At 42.9% G+C, this 24624-nt stretch overlaps 1 protein-coding gene across 1 annotated transcript in view; it reads left to right on the top strand.

The window, feature by feature from the left end:
* The first annotated feature begins 1721 nt into the window (after nt 1–1721).
* LOC106599806 (calcineurin B homologous protein 1) overlaps nt 1722–24624 on the top strand; it is a 30787-nt gene continuing 7884 nt past the window's right edge. The window contains 8 exon segments of the mRNA XM_014191201.3: nt 1722–2232; nt 3587–3659; nt 9956–10036; nt 12368–12495; nt 13739–13800; nt 15034–15057; nt 15059–15157; nt 18267–23002. Coding sequence (XP_014046676.2) covers nt 2166–2232; nt 3587–3659; nt 9956–10036; nt 12368–12495; nt 13739–13800; nt 15034–15057; nt 15059–15157; nt 18267–18320 — 588 coding nt within the window. The 5' untranslated portion in view covers nt 1722–2165 and the 3' untranslated portion in view covers nt 18321–23002.

Below are 24624 nucleotides of genomic sequence, written 5' to 3'. Positions count from 1 at the left end.
ACAGATAGCCTAATGGTTAGAGTTTTGGACTTGTAACCGAAAGGTTGGCGAGATTGAATCCCAGAGCTGACAAGGTAGAAATGTGAATAAGGCAGTTAACCCACTAGGCCGTCATTGTAAATAAGAATTTGTTCTTAACTGACTTGCTTGGTTAAAAAAAACAGCAGCATAGCGCTAGTTAAAATTTGTAAAAGAAAGTGATGTTTATTTAGATGGGCGAGGGAGAAATACCTTGTAATATTGGTCACCGTGACATGCCAATTCGCAAACCGTTGCGAATGACCAGTGCAACCGTGTCGTGGTGCTCAGCGAAAGGCTCTTCTTCTATAATATTATGGCGGTCCGCTAACAGGTGCCGCCACCTACTGTACTGGAGTGTGTAGTAAAATCACGGGGTTTCACTAGTTACTACAGCCACAAAGTCTGAATTATTGCCTAAACTCTGCCTATTCCAACAATTTATCTTTTTAAAATTCAGATTTGAACCTTAAATCATGAGTTTAACCACACTGCTAAACTTATGCATAACTCTAACCTTAAATGAAGACCAACCCAATCGCAGCGTTGAAGTGCTCATCGGGACGACTGACTGAACCGAATCATTTGGTCTCTTTTTTAAATGTTTTTATTATTATTAATTCAAAATACAGATCAACAATTTACATTCTTACATCAAAACATTACAGCAAAACAGAACGCAGGTATTAATGAGAAAATACTGGAACAAACAAAAAATATTAAACAAATAATAATTGAAAAAATAAACAATTCTAGTGCAATTGTAATCACTCTGACAAAAAATCTTATTTATAATTATGTAGGAAAATGAATAATTTCGTCCCTATTCGACTCACGTCATGAATCTGGGCATCAGGCGTGACCCTGTCCTCTCTCCATAGTGTTGAACAGAGCAAACTGACCCTGTTCTCTCTCCGTAGTGTTGAGCAGAGCAAACTGACCCTGTTCTCTCTCCGTAGTGTTGAGCAGAGCAAACTGACCCTGTTCTCTCTCCGTAGTGTTGAACAGAGCAAACTGACCCTGTTCTCTCTCCGTAGTGTTGAGCAGAGCAAACTGACCCTGTTCTCTCTCCGTAGTGTTGAACAGAGCAAACTGACCCTGTTCTCTCTCCGTAGTGTTGAACAGAGCAAACTGACCCTGTTCTCTCTCCGTAGTGTTGAACAGAGCAAACTGACCCTGTCCTCTCTCCGTAGTGTTGAACAGAGCAAACTGACCCTGTCCTCTCTCCGTAGTGTTGAGCAGAGCAAACTGACCCTGTCCTCTCTCCGTAGTGTTGAGCAGAGCAAACTGACCCTGTCCTCTCTCCGTAGTGTTGAACAGAGCAAACTGACCCTGTCCTCTCTCCGTAGTGTTGAACAGAGCAAACTGACCCTGTCCTCTCTCCGTAGTGTTGAACAGAGCAAACTGACCCTGTCCTCTCTCCGTAGTGTTGAACAGAGCAAACTGACCCTGTCCTCTCTCCGTAGTGTTGAACAGAGCAAACTGACCCTGTCCTCTCTCCGTAGTGTTGAACAGAGCAAACTGACCCTGTCCTCTCTCCGTAGTGTTGAACAGAGCAAACTGACCCTGTCCTCTCTCCGTAGTGTTGAACAGAACAAACTGACCCTGTCCTCTCTCCGTAGTGTTGAACAGTAGTGTTGAACAGAACAAACTGACCCTGTCCTCTCTCCGTAGTGTTGAACAGAGCAAACTGACCCTGTCCTCTCTCCGTAGTGTTGAACAGAACAAACTGACCCTGTCCTCTCTCCGTAGTGTTGAACAGTAGTGTTGAACAGAACAAACTGACCCTGTCCTCTCTCCGTAGTGTTGAACAGAGCAAACTGACCCTGTTCTCTCTCTCCATAGTGTTGAACAGAGCAAACTGACAGCTGTCCCATCGGCTGTTTCCCAGGGCTAACTCGGAATAATCACAACAACAAAAACCGATTACAAGGAAATGATTAACGGTAGACAGTTGAATTCAACGTTGACTATCGTAACGTTACGAAATTGCTAGCTTGTTTCGTGTATCCAGTTTTTTTGTTTGTTTTCTTCCGCTAGCTAGCACGAATCGGCTAACGTTAGCTAACAAATCTCTTCGAAACCGCGTCAAACTTGTTAGCGTCGTTAGGCATTTTTATATTTTGTTGTGAAGGAAGGACTTTACAATGGGATCCAGAGCATCGACATTACTGAGAGAAGAGGAGATTGAAGAAATCAAAAAGGAGACAGGCTGTGAGTTTGAGTTTTCCACTTTTACCAAAGCGTGTTTGTGTTTGTGTGGGGCCAACTAGTCGTTAATGACAAACTCTCACTATCTTGTAATATCAAAGCACGTTGCTATTTCACATAACTAGTTAAACTATATATACAAAAGTATGTGGACACCCCTTCAAATGAGTGGATTCGCCTATTTCAGCCACACCCGTTGCTGACAGGTGTATTAAATCGAGCACACCGCCATACAATCTTTATAGGTAAACATTGGCAGTAGAATGGCCCATACTGAAGAGCTAGGATTACACATTTCCATCAAGTCAGTTTGTCAAATGTATTCCCTGCTAGAGCTTCCCCGGTCAGCTGTAAGTGCTGTTATTGTGAAGTGGAAACGTCAAGGAGCAAGACCGATCGGTTGCAACACTCACTACCGGGTTCCAAACTGCCTCTGGAAGCAACATCAGCACAATAACTGTTCATCGGGAGCTTCATGAAATGGGTTTCCATGGCCGAACAGCCGCACACGAGCATAAGATCACCATGCTCAATGCCAAGCGTCGGCTGCAGTGATGTAAAGCTCGCCGCCATTTGACTTTGGAGCAGTGGAAATGGGTTCTTTGGAGTGATGAATCACGCTTCACCATCTGCCACTCCGACGGACGAATCTGGGTTTGGAGAACGCTACCTGCCCCAATGCGTAGTGCCAACTGTAAAGTTTGGTGAATGAGAAAATAATGGTCTGGGGCTGTTTTTCATGGTTCAGGCTAGTCCCCTTAGTTCCAGTGAAGGGAAATTTTAACGCTACAGCATACAATGACTTTGTGGCAACAGTTTGAGGAAGGCCCTTTCCTGTTTCAGTACCCGACCTCACTAATGCTCTTGTGGCTGAATGGAAACAAGTCCCCCACAGCAATGTTCCAACATGTAGTGGAAAGCCTTCCCAGAAGAGTGGAGGCTGTTATAGCAGCAAAGGGGGGACCAACTCCATAATAATGCCCATGATTTTAGAATGAGATGTTCGACGAGAAGGTGTCCACATACTTTTGGTCATGTAGTGTCTGTATATTGGTGTTGTGGTATGTTATGCCTAGTGACGGTGAGTTTTGGGTTTCTCTGCTGTTTTTCCTGATCTGTGACTTGAACAGAGCCATGTCATTATTGTAACCAGAGAAAGCTCTACTCAGTCATTACATCCAGTGGATCACAACAACTAAACAAACTACTGACAAAGTATGGACATGCTATCAATCTCTTACTCCTTTACATTATCGTAGTCCTGTGTACAAATGTTGTTTGTACACTGAGACCTGAGGCCTTTTTTAAAAGCATGATCCCAACAATCCTGTCACTAACATGGTGTGTTTCTTTGCAGTTTCCCACAGTCAGATCACCCGGCTCTACAGTCGCTTTACCAGCTTGGACAAAGGAGAGAACGGCACGCTCAGGTACAGACAGCAGCCCCATCATGCAATGCCACTGGGACACACACACACACACACACACACAACAAGCTTGATGAAACACTCAGGGTGCTTTCGTAAATTCGCTCTGGCTGTCTACTCTGATTTTCAGAGCACTCTTGTCTGAGTGCCCCAGAGGGCAGAATAACCGATGAGTTTACGAACACTCAACACCCGTTGAATTTGGCCGGTGTCAGTAAACGTCGGAGTAAAATGGTCAGAGTGAAGTATTGTGTCTGGAAGTAGCTAGCCAACGTTAGCCTGTTAGCTTGGGTGCTTGACTGCCGTTGTGAGGTCAGAACGATTGGATCAACCCAAATCCTTGGCCAGAGTGTCCAGTGTGCTTTCTGAACGCCTCAGAGAGCGAAAAGCTCTGAATTTACCAACGCCCAGAGCGCTTTCTGAACGCTCTCTTGCATTCCAGATTGAATTTACAAACACACCCTCAGACTTACAGCCAAACACTCAAGTCATAGCCACGACACAATAGGCCTACACTGAAAGGTGGAAAAGGGGAATTTGTGATGTCCTCTGACTCTCTGTGCGAGGGGAAAAATCCATAGTTGCAATATTATTTTTTGGATGATATTAAATTGATATTTGACTCCAAATATTGTTTTAAAATGTGTATATATAGTTTGCAACTGTAGGTAGTGTTAGCCAAAACTCAGCTATTTTTAATCCTATAGCTTGTTCTCCATCGTTTTAAATAGTGAGACATGTTTTCAGCACTTATTTCCCTTATTTTCTTTTCTTATGCTCTCTCTTGTCTCTCTACAGCAGATATAGCGAGCAATATGTTTGGAACATCAAATCACAGTATCGAATCGCAATTCATATAGAATCAGAATACAAGTAGAATCACTATACATTTAGAATCACTATACGTGTAGAATCACTATACATGTAGAATCACTATACATGTAGAATCACTATACGTGTAGAATCACTATACGTGTAGAATCACTATACATGTAGAATCACTAATCATGTAGAATCACTAATCATGTAGAATCACTATACATGTAGAATCACTATACATGTAGAATCACTATTCATGTAGAATCACTATACATGTAGAATCACTATTCATGTAGAATCACTATTCATGTAGAATCATTAATCATATAGAATCATATAGAATCACTATTCATGTAGAATCACTATTCATATAGAATCAGAATTCATATCGTAACAGCACCTACGTATGGTGATAATATCCTACGTTGAGGTTCCTGGGAATTCCCAGCCCTAGGTAGGCATTGTAAATTATTTACAGTTCATTTAAATGAGAGCTAATTTTGTCCAATAGAAAATAGTTGATTTATGCCAATAGCTGCTGTTCTATTGGTTATGGAATCTAACCACAAACGAAGAGAGTATTGAGGATGTGAGACAGCTGTAAGACATTTACTTGTGCTGTGTTCATGATTGCCTTTCGTGCCCACATTACTTCTCTATGACCGTCAGAGGAAATTTGGCAATGTGTGTAAGAACACAGTATGCCTCCATGCCAGTGAGTATCGCTTTAGAGGCATGTGACCATGTAAAGACAGAATGTTCTGAGCTGATGTGATTTTGAAGGTTGTCACCTCGACCTCTGGTCTGTGAACACAATACTCCTTTGGTCAAGAGGCTTCCCAAGATGCATCACTCTTGGCTCGGGCGTTGCCTGCAGTACCCTACTACCCATACTAGGGGGGTGTGTGTGTGTGTGTGTGTGTGTGTGTGTGTGTGTGTGTGTGTGTGTGTGTGTGTGTGTGTGTGTGTGTGTGTGTGTGTGTGTGTGTGTGTGTCAGTCATTGGGTAAGCTGTGTCTAGAAGAACCAGGTTGTTTTGACCTGAGTCTGACAAGACTGTTTCCGATATGAACAGCAGCTCTTGCGTGTCACGGACCATCACTATGTAGTCCTTTTATTTCCACATCTAGTGCATGTGTGAGTGACAGCAAATAAACACTACATTGCAAACAGACATGGAAGACAGTGTGATTGACCTCTTGAGTTCTCGATTGCTCGCTGACCTTCAGAGGAAAAACAAACAGTCACTTTTAATCCCATTACAGTTCAACTCCAGCTCTGTTCTCTCTCTCTCTCTGAGTGGACTAGGCTCCATAGTTTTCACCCACTATGCAGAAAGAAACCTCCTGGATTCAAGCCACACATTAACCCCATTTATCCAGTCTATGAAATTATGTCACTACTACGATTTCCACACTTCCTGGTTGGATTGTTCTCAGGTTTTTGCCTGCCATATGAGTTCTGTTATACTCACAGACATCATTCAAACAGTTTTAGGAACTTCCGAGTGTTTTCTATCCAAATCTACTAATAATATGCATATCCTAGCTTCTGGGCCTGAGTAGGAGGCAGTTTAATATGGGCACGTATTTCATCCGAAAGTGAAAATACTGCCACCTAACAGGATTGGTGTCGTAAGAAGTTAAACTGGGTGGGGGTCATTTAACCAGATATAATACTGAAATGTAACCGCACCACTTTGTCTGGTTACACAAAACAAGTGTGGGTTTTCTGTGTCCTCTCAATGAAGCATCCAGTCTGTATTGGGATATACAGTGGGGCTGGGCCTGATTTTTAAAGCTGGTTTGGTGAATCCAAGGTGACTTGTCTTAATCATTCATCAGTTGCCACAACACTACAGCCACGTCATGTACACGTCAGTGGAGCTAGCATTGTCTATATTGGGGTATACAGTGGAGCTAGCATGGTCTATATTGGGGTATACAGTGGAGCTAGCATGGTCTATATTGGGGTATACAGTGGAGCTAGCATGGTCTATATTGGGGTATACAGTGGAGCTAGCATGCAGTCTATATTGGGGTATACAGTGGAGCTAGCATGCAGTCTATATTGGGGTATACAGTGGAGCTAGCATGCAGTCTATATTGGGGTATACAGTGGAGCGAGCATGGTCTACATTGGGGTATACAGTGGAGCGAGCATGGTCGATATTGGGGTATACAGTGGAGCGAGCATGGTCGATATTGGGGTATACAGTGGAGCTAGCATGGTCTATATTGGGGTATACAGTGGAGCGAGCATGGTCGATATTGGGGTATACAGTGGAGCTAGCATGGTCTATATTGGGGTATACAGTGGAGCGAGCATGGTCGATATTGGGGTATACAGTGGAGCGAGCATGGTCGATATTGGGGTATACAGTGGAGCTAGCATGGTCGATATTGGGGTATACAGTGGAGCTAGCATGGTCGATATTGGGGTATACAGTGGAGCTAGCATGGTCGATATTGGGGTATACAGTGGAGCTAGCATGGTCGATATTGGGGTATACAGTGGAGCTAGCATGGTCGATATTGGGGTATACAGTGGAGCTAGCATGGTCGATATTGGGGTATACAGTGGAGCTAGCATGGTCTATATTGGGGTATACAGTGGAGCTAGCATGGTCTATATTGGGGTGTACAGTGGAGCTAGCATGCAGTCTATATTGGGGTGTACAGTGGAGCTAGCATGCAGTCTATATTGGGGTGTACAGTGGAGCTAGCATGCAGTCTATATTGGGGTATACAGTGGAGCTAGCATGCAGTCTATATTGGAGTATACAGTGGAGCTAGCATGCAGTCTATATTGGAGTATACAGTGGAGCTAGCATGGTCTATATTGGGGTATACAGTGGAGCTAGCATGGTCTATATTGGGGTATACAGTGGAGCTAGCATGGTCTATATTGGGGTATACAGTGGAGCTAGCATGGTCTATATTGGGGTGTACAGTGGGGCTAGCATCCAGTCGGTATTGGGGTATACAGTGGGGCTAGCATCCAGTCGGTATTGGGGTATACAGTGGGGCTAGCAGTGGAGATATCGTTTCAACAAAACATTACCCAGTGGCATATCATATAATTTTAACTAGACATTACCCAGAGTGGCATACAGTTGAAGTCGGAAGTTTACATACACGTTAGCCAAATACGTTTAAACTCAGTTTTTCACAATTCCTGTCATTTAATCCTAGTTAAAATTCCCAGTGTTAGGTCAGTTAGGATCACCATTTTATTTTAAGAATTTGAAATGTCAGAATAATAGTAGAGAAAATTATTTATTTCAGCTTTTATTTCTTTCATCACATTCCCAATGGGTCAGAAGTTTACATGCACTCAATTAGTATTTAGTAGCATTGCCTTTAAATTGTATAACTTGGGTCAAATGTTTCGGGTAGCCTTCCACAAGCTTCCCACAATAAGTTGGGTGAATTTTGGCCCATTCCTCCTGACAGAGCTGGTGTAACTGAGTCAGGTTTGTAGGCCTCCATGCTCGCACACGCTTTTTCAGTTCTGCCCACAAATTTTCTATGGGATTGAGGTCAGGGCTTTATGATGGCCACTCCAATACCTTGACTTTGTTGTCCTTAAGCCATTTTGCCACAACTTTGAAAGTATACTTGGGGTCATTGTCCATTTCGAAGACCCATTTGCGACCAAGATTTAACGTCCTGACTGATGTCTTGAGATGTTGCTTCAATATATCCACAGAATTTTTCTCCTCATGATGCCATCTATTTTGTGAAGTGCACCAGTCCCTCCTGCAGCAAAGCACCCCCACAACATGATGCTGCCACCCCCGTGCTTCACGGTTGGGATGGTGTTCTTCGGTGTGCAAGCCTCCCCCTTTTTCCTCCAAACATAACGATGGTCATTATGGCCAAACAGTTCTATTTTTGTTTCATCAGACCAGAGGACATTTCTCCAAAATGTACGATCTTTGTCCCCATGAGCAGTTGCAAACCGTAGTCTGGCTTTTTATGGCGGTTTTGGATCAGCTTCCTTGCTGAGCGGCCTTTCAGATTATGTTGATATAGGACTCGTTTTACTGTGGATATAGATACTTTTGTACCTGTTTCCTTCAGCATCTGCACAAGGCCCTTTGCTGCTGGTCTGGGTTTGATTTGCACTTTTCGCACCAAAGTATGTTCATCTCTAGGAGACAGAACGCGTCTCCTTCCTGAGCGGTATGACGGCTGCGTGGTCCTGTGGTGTTTATACTTGCGTACTATTGTTTGTACAGATGAACGTGGTACCTTCAGGCGTTTGGAAATTGCTCCCAAGGATGAACCAGACTTGTGGAGGTCTATAATTTCTTTTCTGAGGTCTTGGCTGATTTCTTTTGATTTTCCCATGATGTCAAGCAAAGAGCCACTGAGTTTGAAGGTAGGCCTTGAAACACATTCACAGGTACACCACCAATAGGCTCAAATGATGTCAATTAGCCTATCAGAAGCTTCCAAAGCCATGACATAATTTTCTGGAATTTTCCAAGCTGTTTAAAGGCACAGTCAACTTCGTGTATGTAAACTTCTTACCCACTGGAATTGTGATACAGTGAAATGATCCGTCTGTAAAGAATTGTTGGAAAAATGACGTGTGTCCTGCACAAACCGACTTGCCAAAACTATAGTTTGTTAACAAGAAATTTGTGGAGTGGTTGAATAACGAGTTTTAACGACTCCAACCAAAGTGTATATAAACTCCCGACTTATACTGTATATAATTTCAACAAGAAATTACCCAGAGTGATATGTCATATCGTTTCAACAAGACATTACCCAGAGTGATATGTCATATCGTTTCAACAAGACATTACCCAGAGTGATATGTCATATCGTTTCAACAAGACATTACCCAGAGTGATATGTCATATCGTTTCAACAAGACATTACCTAGAGTGATATGTCATATCGTTTCAACAAGACATTACCCAGAGTGATATGTCATATCGTTTCAACAAGACATTACCCAGAGTGATATGTCATATCGTTTCAACAAGACATTACCCAGAGTGATATGTCATATCGTTTCAACAAGACATTACCCAGAGTGATATGTCATATCGTTTCAACAAGACATTACCCAGAGTGATATGTCATATCGTTTCAACAAGACATTACCCAGAGTGATATGTCATATCGTTTCAACAAGACATTACCCAGAGTGATATCAGTATCTGTCCACTCATCTGCTGGTCTGTGATCCATCGTGTGTGTGATTGGAAGTGGGGTCAAACTTATAGGCTGCGTTTTAAACAGGCAGCCCAATTCTGATATATGTTTCACTAATTGGTCTTTTGACCAATCCGATCAGCACTGAAAAAGATCTGATGTGATTGGTCAAAAGACCTATTAGTTGGGCGGGGGGAAGATCAGAATTGGGCTGCCTGTGTAAACGCGGCCTTGGAAAAGAGTCCAAAGTTCCCTTTGTTGTCATTGAGTAAATTCTAACTCCTCTCCTCTCCTGTTGTTTGTGAAGTCGGGAAGATTTCCAGCGGATCCCAGAGTTGGCTATCAATCCTCTGGGAGACAGAATCATCAATGCCTTCTTTCCTGAGGGGTGAGTTGTCTCTGTCCTTCACTGATTTCTTTAAAGATGCACATAGCTTTGACTCGAGTCACTCACCACAAGAACAAACCATTTAGTAATGTACGTTAAGCATACAGTAAACATTCCTTTGTTTGAGTCTACATTAACAATCTATTTATATTGTAATGCATTTAAAGTTTAAGTGTGTATGACCGGTTGTGCTGGTCTTTGAAATTCACATGAAAGTTTCATGTTTTTCAACAACATGCAATGATAGACCCATATGCAATGATAGACCCATAATGATAGACCCATATCATTACAATCCACAAAACGAACAGTCTTGGATAGACCTATATCATTACAATCCCAAAACGACCAGTGTGTAGACGAATTCATTTTAGCTGTGGCTTATAACAGTCATGACCGCAGTCAAATTCCATGTGACCATTGAGTCACAGTAACTAGGCTTCTCCAAAACGGCGCTCTGATGCCGCTGATGGTCATTAGTAGCATACCAAGCTTGCTAACGGCCAGTCGCTATTGGCCTGGTACTCACGGCTCTATTGTCCCTCCATCAGGTCCTATTGGCCTGGTACTCAGGGCTCTATTATCCCTCCATCAGGTCCTGTTGGCCTGGTACTCAATGGTCTATTGTCCCTCCATCAGGTCCTATTAGCCTGGTACTCAGGGCTCTATTGTCCCTCCATCAGGTCCTAATGGCCTGGTACTCAGGGCTCTATTGTCCCTCCATCAGGTCCTAATGGCCTGGTACTCAGGGCTCTATTGTCCCTCCATCAGGTCCTATTGGCCTGGTACTCAGGGCTCTATTGTCCCTCCATCAGGTCCTATTGGCCTGGTACTCAGTGCTCTATTGTCCCTCCATCAGGTCCTATTGGCCTGGTACTCAGTGCTTTATTGCCTGTTCAAAGATGCTTAAATATTTTCTCTTGCCCATTTAACCTCTGAATGGTACACATACACAATCCATGTCTCAAGGCTTAAAAAAATATTATTTAACCTGTCTCCTTCACTTCATTCTACACTGAATTGAAGTGGATTTAACAAGTGACATCAATAAGGGATCATAGCGTTCACCTGGATTCACCTGGTCAGTCTATATGCTAAGGTTTCTATCATAACTAGTGGTGCATAATCAACTGTAATTTAATCCTATAGGAGGACCCGTTCCAAATTCTGACTTTGTTTAACCGCTCAACACAGAATAGATGCATTTCCGCACTCCCCATGAAATCTACTTTTATTCAGCCGTGTTCAATTGTACTATAAAATAATGCCACGGCCGTAATTCCAAGCAAATCTTGTCTGCTAAATGAACTAGTGTAGCCCCACAGCCATATGACATAGCCAGATCAGGACCTAACAGAAGGACAACTCAGAGTGAGTATGCTATTCCGTTCTTCTGAAATAGACTACATTTTCTTCATATCATAATGTTTCCTTAGATCTGCCTAAAATAGAACATCCCAATAAGTCAATGAGTCTGTCTGTCTGTCTGTCTGTCTGTCTGTCTGTCTGTCTGTCTGTCTGTCTGTCTGTCTGTCTGTCTGTCTGTCTGTCTGTCTGTCTGTCTGTCTGTCTGTCTGTCTGTCTGTCTGTCTGTCTGTCTGTCTGTCTGTCTGTCTGTCTGTCTGTCTGTCTGTCTGTCTGTCTGTCTGTCTGTCTGTCTGTCTGTCTGTCTGTCTGTCTGTCTGTCTGTCTGTCTGTCTGTCTGTCTGTCTGTCTGTCTGTCTGTCTGTCTGTCTGTCTGTCTGTCTGTCTGTCTGTCTGTCTGTCTGTCTGTCTGTCTGTCTGTCTGTCTGTCTGTCTGTCTGTCTGTCTGTCTGTCTGTCTGTCTGTCTGTCTGTCTGTCTGTCTGTCTGTCTGTCTGTCTGTCTGTCTGTCTGTCTGTCTGTCTGTCTGTCTGTCTGTCTGTCTGTCTGTCTGTCTGTCTGTCTGTCACTTTTAAAAATGAAGATGTTCCAAAGGTCTGTGGAAGCCAGGAGATGCTAAATGTTTGTTAGTTAACGGTCAATTACCGTGAGACCGGCAGTTATTTGCATGACAGTTACCGGCTGGGGGGAGGGGGTAAAAAATAATAAATTCATGACCGCTACAGCCCTAGTCATGTGGGCGACAATGAATAGCCTGATATTAGAAGGTAGCATTGGTCTAAGGTGTTCTGACCTCAAGTCATGACCACTCATGTGAATGACCTGTTTTGCTGTAGGTCTATTCAGCAAATTATACAGCTAAAAATAGAAATATCTTCGGTCTCTATGAAGGCTCCTCTGGTTGGTTGATGTAATTGTTGTTGTCCCGCCTGTGTGTGTGTGTGTGTTTTTTTTTTTTTTATCTCAGGGAGGACCAGGTGAACTTCAGGGGTTTCATGAGGACCCTGGCTCACTTCCGTCCTATAGAAGACAACGAGAAGAACAAAGATCCCACTGCCTCTGAACCTCTCAACAGCAGGACCAATAAGCTGCTCTGTAAGTCTAATTAGAGGGTGGGGGTCCTAGCCTGAGTCCCAGATCTGTTTGTGCTGTGTCTTGACAATAAATGATGAGTGACAAGGAGTCAAGACGGCACAAACAGATCTGGGACTCAGGCTAGATCAGTTGACAATTTCCTATAGAGAACTAAACTCAGCAAAAAAAAAAAAGAAAAACGTCCTCTCACTGTCAACTGCGTTTATTTTCAGCAAACTTAACATGTGTCAATATTTGTATGAACATAACAAGATTCAACAACTGAGACATAAACTGAACAAGTTCCACAGACATGTGACTAACAGAAATTGAATAATGTGTCCCTGAACAAAGGGGGTGGGGGTCAAAATCAAAAGTAACAGTCAGTATCTGGTGTGGCCACCAGCTGCATTAAGTACTGCAGTGCATCTCCTCCTCATGGACTGCACCAGATTTGCCAGTTCTTGCTGTGAGATGTTACCCCACTCTTCCACCAAGGCACCTGCAAGTTCACAGGACATTTCTGGGGGGAATGGCCCTAGCCCTCACCCTCCAATCGAACAGGTCCCAGACGTGCTCAATGGGATTGAGATCCCATCTCTTCTCTGGCCATGGCAGAACACTGACATTCCTGGCTTGCAGGAAATCACGCACAGAATGAGCAGTATGGCTGGTGGCATTGTCATGCTGGAGGGTCATGTCAGGGTGAGCCTGCAGGAAGGGTACCACATGAGGGAGGAGGATGTCTTCCCTGTAACGCACAGCGTTGAGATTGCCTGCAATGACAACAAGCTCAGTCCGATGATGCTGTGACACACTGCCCCAGACCATGACGGACCCTCCACCTCCAAATCGATCCTGCTCCAGAGTACAGGCCTCGGTGTAACGCTCATTCCTTCGACGATAAACGCGAATCCGACCATCACCCCTGTTGAGACAAAACCGCGACTCGTCAGTGAAAAACACTTTTTTGCCAGTCCTGTCTGGTCCAGCGACGGTGGGTTTGTGCCCATAGGCAACATTGTTGCCTGTGATGTCTGGTGAGGACCTGCCTTACAACAGGCCTACAAGCCCTCAGTCCAGCCTCTCTCAGCCTATTGCGGACAGTCTGAGCACTGATGGAGGGATTGTGCGTTCCTGGTGTAAGAATACTATATACCAACTGACTCTTCTTCTTTCCCTATCTGATTGATATAAATGTATTTTGAAAACGACTATTTGACCTCAAACCCCTTTCTCCTGTCTCTCGTTCTCTCCCTTCCAGTTGCTTTCCAGCTGTATGACCTGGACAGAGATGATAAGATCTCCCGGGATGAGCTGCTACAGGTGAGAATAGAGTCAGGGTTAAAATTACACCATCTCGTGGTTCCCCCACTAGAAATCTTTGTTTTTTTGTGAGGGGGGGGGGGGGGGGGCCTTAATCTCTTGATACCAGACCTCAACACCATTTTCTCATTCAACAATCGGAGCTTGAATGTTGTTGTGTTGTGGAACACATGAATGAGGTATCTGTCCCCCTGGTGAAGGAAATGACCCTAGAGCTGAATAATAAGATCTTAGGCAGAAAGAGAATTGTCCTTAGGTTTGTTCCTCATGTCATGGTGTAATTTGAGCCTATTAAAGTTAATGCACAGACGGACAAGGAGGAAAATTTTTGTCAGGAGCCCTGCTTCTCAGGATATAATTTATTATGGGAATTTCAAAGTGTTTTTGGCATTGAGAAGGAGAGGGAATTTATCCTGGACAGTAAACAATTGTGTAAATTTCCAACCCCAACTAAATGTTGTTTTTGTCATACTACATTGTCCCCATCCTAGTTCCTGTTTAACCCATGTCATTGGCTATGCAGTGCCCTATGACCCCTGGGGTGTTTATTTTTTTTATTTTTTATTACTAGGAACCAAACAGAAGAAAACGAGGAGGGACCTACCTGAATTTGTCCAATAAACTTTTGAAATAAATAAATCCACCCCTGTTGTTCTTCTCTGTGTGACTGGTCTGGGACGTGACCTACAATCACTGTAATCGCAGGGTTCAGTGACTCAGTGGAAACTCATCTCTTGTTTTGCAAACGACATTGCTGCCAAACGTTCTTCGTGACTGTGCCATTTCGAGCTTATTAACACAGGAACTTCAAGCCTGAATCATTTTTTGCATCCTTCATGTTACCAGCACATTGAAGTATATTTTTTTTCTTTCTTCTTCTCTCACTTTATACTCATTATTTGTCATTTTATGTATAGTACATTTAGGATGTCCTCTTGTACTTTACAACTCTGCTGTTAAGACTTGGAGAAAACTGTTAACTTTAGACCCTAGGGAACGTTGGTGTGAACATGATTTTATTCCAGGTTCTCAGGATGATGGTTGGTGTGAATGTGATTTTATTCCAGGTTCTCTGGATGATGGTTGGTGTGAATGTGATTTATTCCAGGTTCTCTGGATGATGGGTTGGTGTGAACGTGATTTATTCCAGGTTCTCTGGATGACGGTTGGTGTGAATGTGATTTATTCCAGGTTCTCTGGATGATGGTTGGTGTGAATGTGATTTTATTCCAGGTTCTCAGGATGATGGTTGGTGTGGAACATCTCTGACGAGCAGCTGGGCAGCATCGCTGATAGGACCATCCAGGAGGCCGACCAGAACGGAGACAACTCCATTTCCTTCAATGAGTTCATCAAGGTTGTAAAATTACAACATATTTATGTTTGGGCCTGGGGGGCATTACCTAATACTAACCTAGAATATACATTCTGTTGTCAGTTCTACAGTACTGACTTTGTAGAAGTGTGTTAGCCAAGTCAGTTCATATTTGTTCAGTTAGTGTATTCAGTACCCTTGACTTTTTCCACATTTTGTTACGTTACAGCCTTATTCTAAAATTTATTAAATTGTTTTTTCCCCTCATCAATCTACACACAATACCCCATAATGACATCACAATACCCCATAATGACATCACAATACCCCATAATGACATCACAATACCCCATAATGACATCACAATACCCCATAATGACATCACAATACCCCATAATGACATCACAATACCCCATAATTACAAAGCAAAAACAAGTTTTTGTTGGGGGGGGGCGTAAATATGACATTTCCATAAGTATTCAGACCCTTTACTCAGTACTTTGTTGAAGCACCTTTGGCAGCGTTTACAGCCTCGAGTCTTCTTGGGAATGATGCTACAAGCTTGGCACACCTGTATTTGGGGAGTTTCTCCCATTCTTCTCTGCAGATCCTCTTAAGCTCTGTCAGGTTGGATGGGGAGTGTCGCTGCACAGTTATTTTCAGGTCTCTCCAGAGATGTTCAATTCAGGGCTCTGGCTGGGCCACTCAAGGACATTCAGAGACTTGTCCTGAAGCCACTACTACGTCTTGGCTGTGTTCTTTGGGTTGTTGTCCTGTTGGAAGATTAACCTTCACCCCAGTCTGAGGTCCTGAGTGCTCTGGAGCAGGTTTTCATCAAAGAGCTCTCTGTACTTTGCTCTGTTCATCTTCCCCTCGATCCTGACTAGTCTCCCACTCCCTGCTGCTGAAAAACATCCCCACAGTATGATGCTGCCACCACCATGCTTCACCGTAGGGATGGTGACAGGTTTCCTCCAGACGTGACGCTTGGCATTCAGGCCAAAGAGTTCAATCTTGGTTTCATCAGACCAGAGAATCTTGTTTCTCATGGTCTGAGAGTTCTTTAGGTGCCTTTTGACAAACTCTAAGCGGGCTGTCATGGAAGCAACTTCTCAGTAAAAGGCACGTCTGGCCAATTTACCAAAAAGGCCTGATTGGTGGAGTGCTGCAGAGATGGATGTCCTTCTGGAAGGTTCTCCCATCTCCACAGAGGAACTCTGGAGCTCTGTCAGAGTGACCATCGGGTTTTTGGCCAGGCGGCCAGCTCTAGGAAGAGTCTTGGTGGTTCAAAACTTCCATTTAACTTCTCTAGGGCCAGTGGGACGATTTTGTCCCACCTACGTAACAGCCAGTGGAATCCCGTGGCGCGTTATTCAAATACCTTAGAAATGCTATTACTTCAATTTCTCAAACATATGACTATTTTACACCATTTTAAAGACAAGACTCTCGTTAATCTAACCACACTGTCCGATTTCAAAAAGGCTTTAAAACGAAAGCAAAACATTAGATTATGTCAGCAGAGTACCCAGCCAGAAATAATCAGACACCCATTTTTCAAGCTAGCATATAATGTCACATAAACCCAAACCACAGTTAAATGCAGCACTAACCTTTGATGATCTTCATCAGATGACAATCTTAGGACATTATGTTATACAATACATGCATGTTTTGTTCAATCAAGTTCATATTTATATCAAAAAACAGCTTTTTACATTAGCATGTGACGTTCAGAACTAGCATACCCCCCGCAAACTTCCGGTAAATTTACTAAATTACTCACGATAAACGTTCACAAAAAACATAACAATTATTTTAAGAATTATAGATACAGAACTCCTCTATGCACTCGCTATGTCCGATTTTAAAATAGCTTTTCGGTGAAAGCACATTTTGCAATATTCTAAGTAGATAGCCCGGCATCACAGGGCTAGCTATTTAGACACCCACCAAGTTTAGCCCTCACCAAAGTCAGATTTACTATAAGAAAAATGTTATTACCTTTGCTGTTCTTCGTCAGAATGCACTCCCAGGACTTCTACTTCAATAACAAATGTTGGTTTGGTTCAAAATAATCCATAGTTATGTTCAAATATCCTCTGTTTTGTTCGTGCGTTCAAGACACTATCCGAAGTGTAAAGAAGGGTGATGCGCACGACGCGTTTCGTGACAAAAAAATTCTAAATATTCCATTACCGTACTTCGAAGCATGTCAACCACTGTTTAAAATCAATTTTTATGCAATTTTTCTCGTAAAAAAGCGATAATATTCCGACCGGGAATCTGTGTTTTAGTACAAAGAGAGAGAAAATAAAAACATGGGGTCACCTCGTGCACGCGCCTCAGTCTCATAGTACTCTGACCGACCACTATCCAAACGCGCTAATGTTTTTCAGCCAGGGGCTGCCTCGACATCATTCAGCTTTTTCCCGGGTTCTGAGAGCCTATGGGAGCCGTAGGAAGTGTCACGTTACAGCAAAGATCCTATGTTTTCAATAAAAAGAGTCAAGAAGCTCAAGGAATGGTCAGAGAGGGCACTTCCTGTACAGAATCTTCTCAGGTTTTTGCCTGCCATATGAGTTCTGTTATACTCACAGACACCATTCAAACAGTTTTAGAAACTTTAGGGTGTTTTCTATCCAAAGCCAATAATTATATGCATATTCTAGTTTCTGGGCAGTAGTAATAACCAGATTAAATCGGGTACGTTTTTTATCCGGCCGTGTAAATACTGCCCCCTATCCCTAACAGGTTAAGAATGATGTAGGCCTCTGTGTTCTCGGGGACCTTCAATGCTGCAGACATGTTTTGGTACCCTTTCCCCAGATCTGTGCCTCAACACAATCCTGTCTCAGACCTCTACAGACAATTCCTTCAAACCTCATGGCTTGGTTTTTGCTTTGACATGCACTGTCAACTGTAATGCAATGTTGCCGTATGTTATGTATTGTGATTGCTAATGTAATGTTGACGGCTGATGTAATGGTAATAAATCAGAATTAGAACCACCGTTACTTGCCAAGGACATTTACATATACCCAGAGTTTGACTTGGTGAAACGGTGCTGCCAGCAGTAGACAGAATATAGAGCCATAAGTAATAGCATGTTGTTGAGGATAATGACTGAAGCTGTTCTTTGCCTCGTCAGGTTCTGGAGAAGGTAGATGTTGAACAGAAGATGAGCATACGCTTCCTGCACTGAGACACTGAATGGCTGCACTTCCTGACAGGACTGTCTCTCTGATTGGCTGGACCTTTTACTACCACCACCACCATGCCCGCTGGAACAAGACCGAAGCTGTGTCTCCCTCTCTCTCTGACCCCTCCCTCTATCTCTGACCTCCTCCTCCACCATACAGTACTATGCTACATCTCTGACCCCTCCCTCTCACTCTGACCCCTCCCTCTATCTCTGACCCCTCCTCTCCATACAATACTATGCTACATCTCTGACCCCTCCCTCTCTCTCTGACCCCTCCCTCTATCTCTGACCCCTCCTCTTCATACAGTACTATGCTACATCTCTGACCCCTCCCTCTCACTCTGACCCCTCCCTCTATCTCTGACCCCTCCTCTCCATACAATACTATGCTACATCTCTGACCCCTCCCTCTCACTCTGACCCCTCCCTCTATCTCTGACCCCTCCTCTTCATACAGTACTATGCTACATCTCTGACCCCCCCCTCCTCCACCATACAGTAAGTACTATGCTATATCTATCTCTGACCCCTCTCTCTCTGACCCCCCCTCCTCTCCATACAGTTCTATGCTACATCTCTGACCCCCCCTCCTCCTCCATACAGTACTATGCTATATCTCTCTCTGACCCCTCTCTCTCTGACCCCCCCTCCTCCACCATACAGTACTATGCTATATCTCTGACCCCTCTCTCTCTGACCCCCCCCTCCTCCACCATACAGTACTATGCTATATCTCTGACCCCTCTCTCTCTGACCCCCCCTCCTCCACCATACAGTACTATGCTATATCTCTGACCCCTCTCTCTCTCTCTGACCCCTCACTATCTCTGACCCCTCACTATCTCTGACCCCTCTCTCTCTGACCCCCCCTCCTCCTCCATACAGTACTATGCTATATCTCTGACCCCTCCCTCTCTCTCTGACCCCTCCCTCTATCTCTGACCCCTCCCTCTATCTCTGACCCCTCACTATCTCTGACCCCTCTCTCTCTGACCCCCCCTCCTCCTCCATACAGTACTATGCTATATCTCTGACCCCTCCCTCTCTCTCTGACCCCTCTCTCTCTCTCTCTCTCTCTCTCTCTCTCTCTCTCTCTCTCTCTCTCTCTCTCTGACCCCTCTCTCTGACCCCCTCCTCCTCCGTACAGTACTATGCTCTTTCTCTGACCAAGGATTTGTTAGATAAGGTTATAGTTTGTATTATTTAGTCTCTTGTCTGTTCTGCCTTGCACCGCTCTGTAAACTAAAGGGAATACTTGCGTGCCTTGGGTTGTTTTATGTTGTTGTCACCTCTACGGCTTCTCTCAGACGTTTGGTTTGGTCTCAATGGTTTAGACCATTCAATGTTGAAAATAGACTTGTGTTTATTAGCAAGGCTCTGAGTTATACCACCTTTTTTAAACCTAGACTTTTAAACCTAAACCTGTTTGTTAGATGTCGTTCCATGTAATGGTAAAGTATGTCTTTGTTATTGTGATGTATTGTTAGCCAGGGCAGAATTGAAATTCTGCCTCTTTTATTTAAGCAAACTTATCAATTCCATGATGAGGAAACATGTTGCTGTTTTCTTTGTCAGTATGAATACACAGATATATGACATTTCACTCCAGTGACGTGCATGGCGTTGTTAACGCTAACAAGAATCGATGTCCCTTCTTCTTCACTGAGCTACGACTTGTTTTTCTAAAACAAGGCTACTTCCTAAATGGCACTCTATTCCTTATATGGAGAATTCATTTTGACTGGGGGCTATAGGATTCCCATAGGGCTCTGGTCGACAGGAGTGCACTATGTAGGGAATAGGGCTCTGGTCGACAGGAGTGCACTATGTAGGGAATAGGGCTCTGGTCGACAGGAGTGCGCTATGTAGGGAATAGGGCTCTGGTCGACAGGAGTGCACTATGTAGGGAATAGGGCTCTGGTTGACAGGAGTGCGCTATGTAGGGAATAGGGTGCCATTTGGGACAGTACCCTGAACTGCCTCTGGCAATTGGAGCTTGGCGTCTCTCACTATTAATATACACAGACTCAATTTATTATTATTTTATTTTTTATTATTATTTTCGGTTCATCATGTTTTTGGCTCCCATCTGTCAATATCATACGGGTCAAATGGGAACCAAATGATCAAGTTTTTATTTGTCTTACGGGTGAACCTACCTAACTACTGCCAGTGACCTGGTCATTTCCCAAATAGCACCCTATTCTCTATATATAGTGTACAACTTTAGACCAGAGCCCTATGGGTCTCATATCCCTCTAATCCTGGGAATACGGTGCCATTTGGAACGATCTTCATTTTGGACTGTATCAGACATAGCCCTGACCCTCTCTGGTCTCATGACTGTATGGTGCAGAGGCTCAGGACCAGTATATTTACACACACACACACCGGTCTGTCCATGATCAATAGAAGATTAAGAGTCATTGTGAATCAACCTAGATATATTGTAGCCTTGAATTAATAACATATACACTGTACAATGTTTTTAATTGTTTTGATTATCATCAGGTTAGTTCCAGGTACTTCTGATGGAGAGGTATTGGGGGGGGGGGGGGGGGGGGGGGGGGGGGAGCATTAGATTTTTTTTTCTGTTGTATGCTTATGTATTTGAACCAGTAAAATGTTAATATATTAGAGTACATTAAGCTCTGTGTTTGTGGGTCTGTCTTTTTAAATTATAATGTTATAGGTTCACCAGCTGCTCCTTGATGCTGGAAGTAGATATTTTATTTTTCATCCGTTTTAGTTTTATTAATCAAAAATGTGATCATCAGTCAAATGTACTATAAATATATATATTTTATCTTGTGAAATGTTAGGACAAAATTGTAAAAATGGTTTTATTGATTTGATTGAAATGAAACATAAGTACCATGCTTGCTCAAAATGAAATGTTATGTTTGTTTCATTTGGCCTAATATCATATTTTATCCTTGTACTAAGCTTAGCAATGGACTCCTGAGTGGCGCAGGGGTCTCAGTGCTTGAGGCGTCACTACAGACACCCTGGTTCGATTCCAGGCTGTATCACAACCGGCCGTGATTGGGAGTCCCATAGCGCGGCGCGCAACTAACCCAGCGTTTGTCCGTTGTTTGGCCCGGGGGTAGGTCCGTCATAGTAAATAAAAAATATGTTCTTAACTGACTTGCCTAGTTAAATAAAATAAAAAGTTCAGAATAAAATAAAAGCCTCAAATGAACCTTTCGCTGGATGTAATATAGCATCTGGTTGGCGTTTCCACTCACTACCAAATATGGTGGTGATAGGAAGCCCAGTGAGCAGCAGTGGGAGAAGATGGAGAGAGACTTTACCCTTTTGCCAAAGTTTCCCCTCCAAAAAAATTGCGTCGTTTAGAAGTCCAAATTTAGTTACGTCACAGGCGCACTTCACATAGTAGGCCTTCCCTAACGGAAATATGCAAATAAATGCAACAACGCGCCAATAGGATCTCACTAGCTGTTGCTTGGCTCTGCCCACCTTGCTTGTTTTTTTATTTATTTATTTATTTCACCTTTATTTAACCAGGTAGGCTAGTTGAGAACAAGTCCTTTATTTAACCAGGTAGGCTAGTTGAGAACAAGTTCTCATTTACAACTGCGACCTGGCCAAGATAAAGGAAAGCAGTGTGACACATACAACAACATAGAGTTACACATGGAATAAACAAACATACAGTCAATAATACAGTAGAAAAAGTCTATATACAAAGTGAGCAAATAAGGTAGGATAAGGGAGGTAAAGGCAATAAATAGTCCATAGTGGCGAAGTAATTACAATATAGCAATTAAACACTGGAATGGTAGAATGTGCAGAAGATGAATGTGTAAGTAGAGATACTGGGATGCAAAGGAGCAAGATAAATAAAATAAATAAATACATAATAAATTGTTCTGCCCCTCTATGACATTTGTTCATATTTGGAAGTGAACAGGCTGTGGTCTCTTAGGTTAGTTATACACATCTTTGGTATGAAGATGGGCTAAAGCTGTTTATCCGATCACACATGGCGACGTTGGCGAAATAAAAAAGCTTATGAGTCATTTGGTCTAAGTGTCCTATATATCACCGAACTGCGCATGTGCAGGACGTCAACTCAAAATGCACTCTTGTATAAAATTGTTATTTTTGTGACGAAAATGAAAACGTGTGTTTTTTTTTTTTTTTTACTTTCACGAGGTTGGGAGTAATAACACGTTCAACTACGTAAGACATTGGCTCGGATGTAGGTTGTGTGCCTTTAGTTGTCGAAGGAAGAATTGTTCACTTCTCTAAATTGACTTCTTATTTAAACCCCGGGCCTGGTCTGTTTAGCAAGCGTTCCCGGAAGTACCGCAATGTTGCACCTCTGGCTTTTTAAACTCTGTGATAACAAGGACTCCATATTAACTACTCCATTGGATTGGTTTAACAGTGCAAAAAAGAAAACCTCCCCTTACAGATTTTTTTTTTTACTCCTCAACACCAGTATGTTGGCGATCTAGTTTCAGGCGTTTTAATAAGAAAATAAAAAACATAATTACAGTATTTTTAATGGGAGGAAAATTGAGGGGCGGTCAGTTCAACAGCGCAATCTCCGTAAAGGGCAGTCAGACGGCTGGGGGGCAAAACATGGCGTAGAACTGGTTCTCCTAGAGACAATATGCATTTACTGATGATGTTGGAGTCTTTGAAGAGTTTCAGTGAGTACCTTAATGATTAAAATAGTATTAAAACGTAAGGGTTGTTCGATGACCAGTTTTTTGCTGGGTAATATGATCGAGGCCCTCAATGTGGGGTGTTAGTGCATGTGTGCGTCCGTGTGGTGTGTCAGGGCAGATGGTTGGTTTTTAATAAAGCAGGTTAGGATAATTCGTTTAACAGGTTAGGTGAATTAACGTAGTGGCTTGGAGAATGAGATTAATGAGGTTAAGAAAAGGGTTCAGGTTTAGCGACAATGCCACTGACGCGGCTGCTACTGAGCTGTAGACCGACTCCATCTAGTCACAACGGTAGAAACGTAAACAGACCATCAGCATCATAAGCCCCCCCTTTCCGATCATCCCACTGGTTCCTGCATTAGAATGGCTTAAAAATGTTAAGGTTTGTATCATTCACAGCTAAAGTTGCCAAATAACTCTTAAATCTAATGTATAAGACCTGCTTCATATGCTCACTCGCTCCTGAACGGGGGGGCAGTGCCCCTGTGACAACAATTTTGGGACCCCTTGTGCCCCCCCCCCAATGTGGAGTATGAAATAATTTTTACATAGCAAAAATGTGTTATCTTCTTTGTTATTAGACAGTGGCAACGCGGAACATTAATGATTATGAACATGGTATTTTGCCTGCTAATGCAGTGAAGAAAACGATATGACAACAATAACGTCTAATGTAACTGGCCCCTCTAACAGTACAACTGGCCCCAGCTTGGCCCCCCCCCCCCCAGTTGAAATAGTCTAGAACTGCCACTGCTCCTGAATGCTAATTCAGCTAATTCTTCTTCTTGTCTGCTAAATGAACAAGCCAACAGACTATGGCATGGTGCATAGCCAGATAATGTACAGTAGGCCAACTCATTCTGTTCTTCTGAAACACACATTTCCTTCATATCATAATGTTTCTTTAGACCTGCCTAAAATAAGTAAAACATTTATTGTGATGGTGTGTATTCAATTGATTTATTAGACTTTTAAAAAATGTAGATACTAGTGAATACATCAAAACTGTGAAATAACACATATGGAATCATGTAATAACCAAAAAAGTATTAAAATAAAATCGAAATATATTTGAGATTCTTCAAAGTAGCCACCCTTTGCCTTGATGACAGCGTTGCACACGCTTGGCATTCTCTCAACCAGATTCATGAGGTAGTTACCTGGAATGCATTTTAATTAACAGGTGTGCCTTGTTAAAAGTTAATTTGTGGAATTTCTTTCCTTAATGCGTTAGTTGTGTTGTAACAAGGTAGGGGTGGTGTACAGAAGATAGCCATATTTGGTAAAAGACCAAATCTGTATTATGGCAAGAACAGCTCAAATAAGCAAAGAGAAATGACAGTCCATCATTACTTTAAGACATGAAGGTCAGTCAATCCGGAAATTTCAAGAACTTTTAAAGTTTCTTCATGTGCAGTTGCAAAAACCATCAAGCTCTATGATGAAACTGTTTCTCATGAGGACCGCCACAGGAAAGGAAGACCCAGAGTTACCTCTGCTGCAGAGGATACATTCATTAGATTTTACTGCACCTCAGATTGCAGCCCAAATAAATGCTTCACAGAGTTCAAGTAACAGACACATCTCAACATCAACTGTTCAGA

Source organism: Salmo salar, chromosome 01 (genome assembly GCF_965601325.2).
Source record: "Salmo salar chromosome 01, fSalSal1, whole genome shotgun sequence".
NCBI classification, from domain to species: Eukaryota; Metazoa; Chordata; class Actinopteri; order Salmoniformes; family Salmonidae; genus Salmo; species Salmo salar.
Note: the sequence above shows the minus strand (reverse complement) of the source record. Positions and strands in the feature narration are given on the sequence as shown.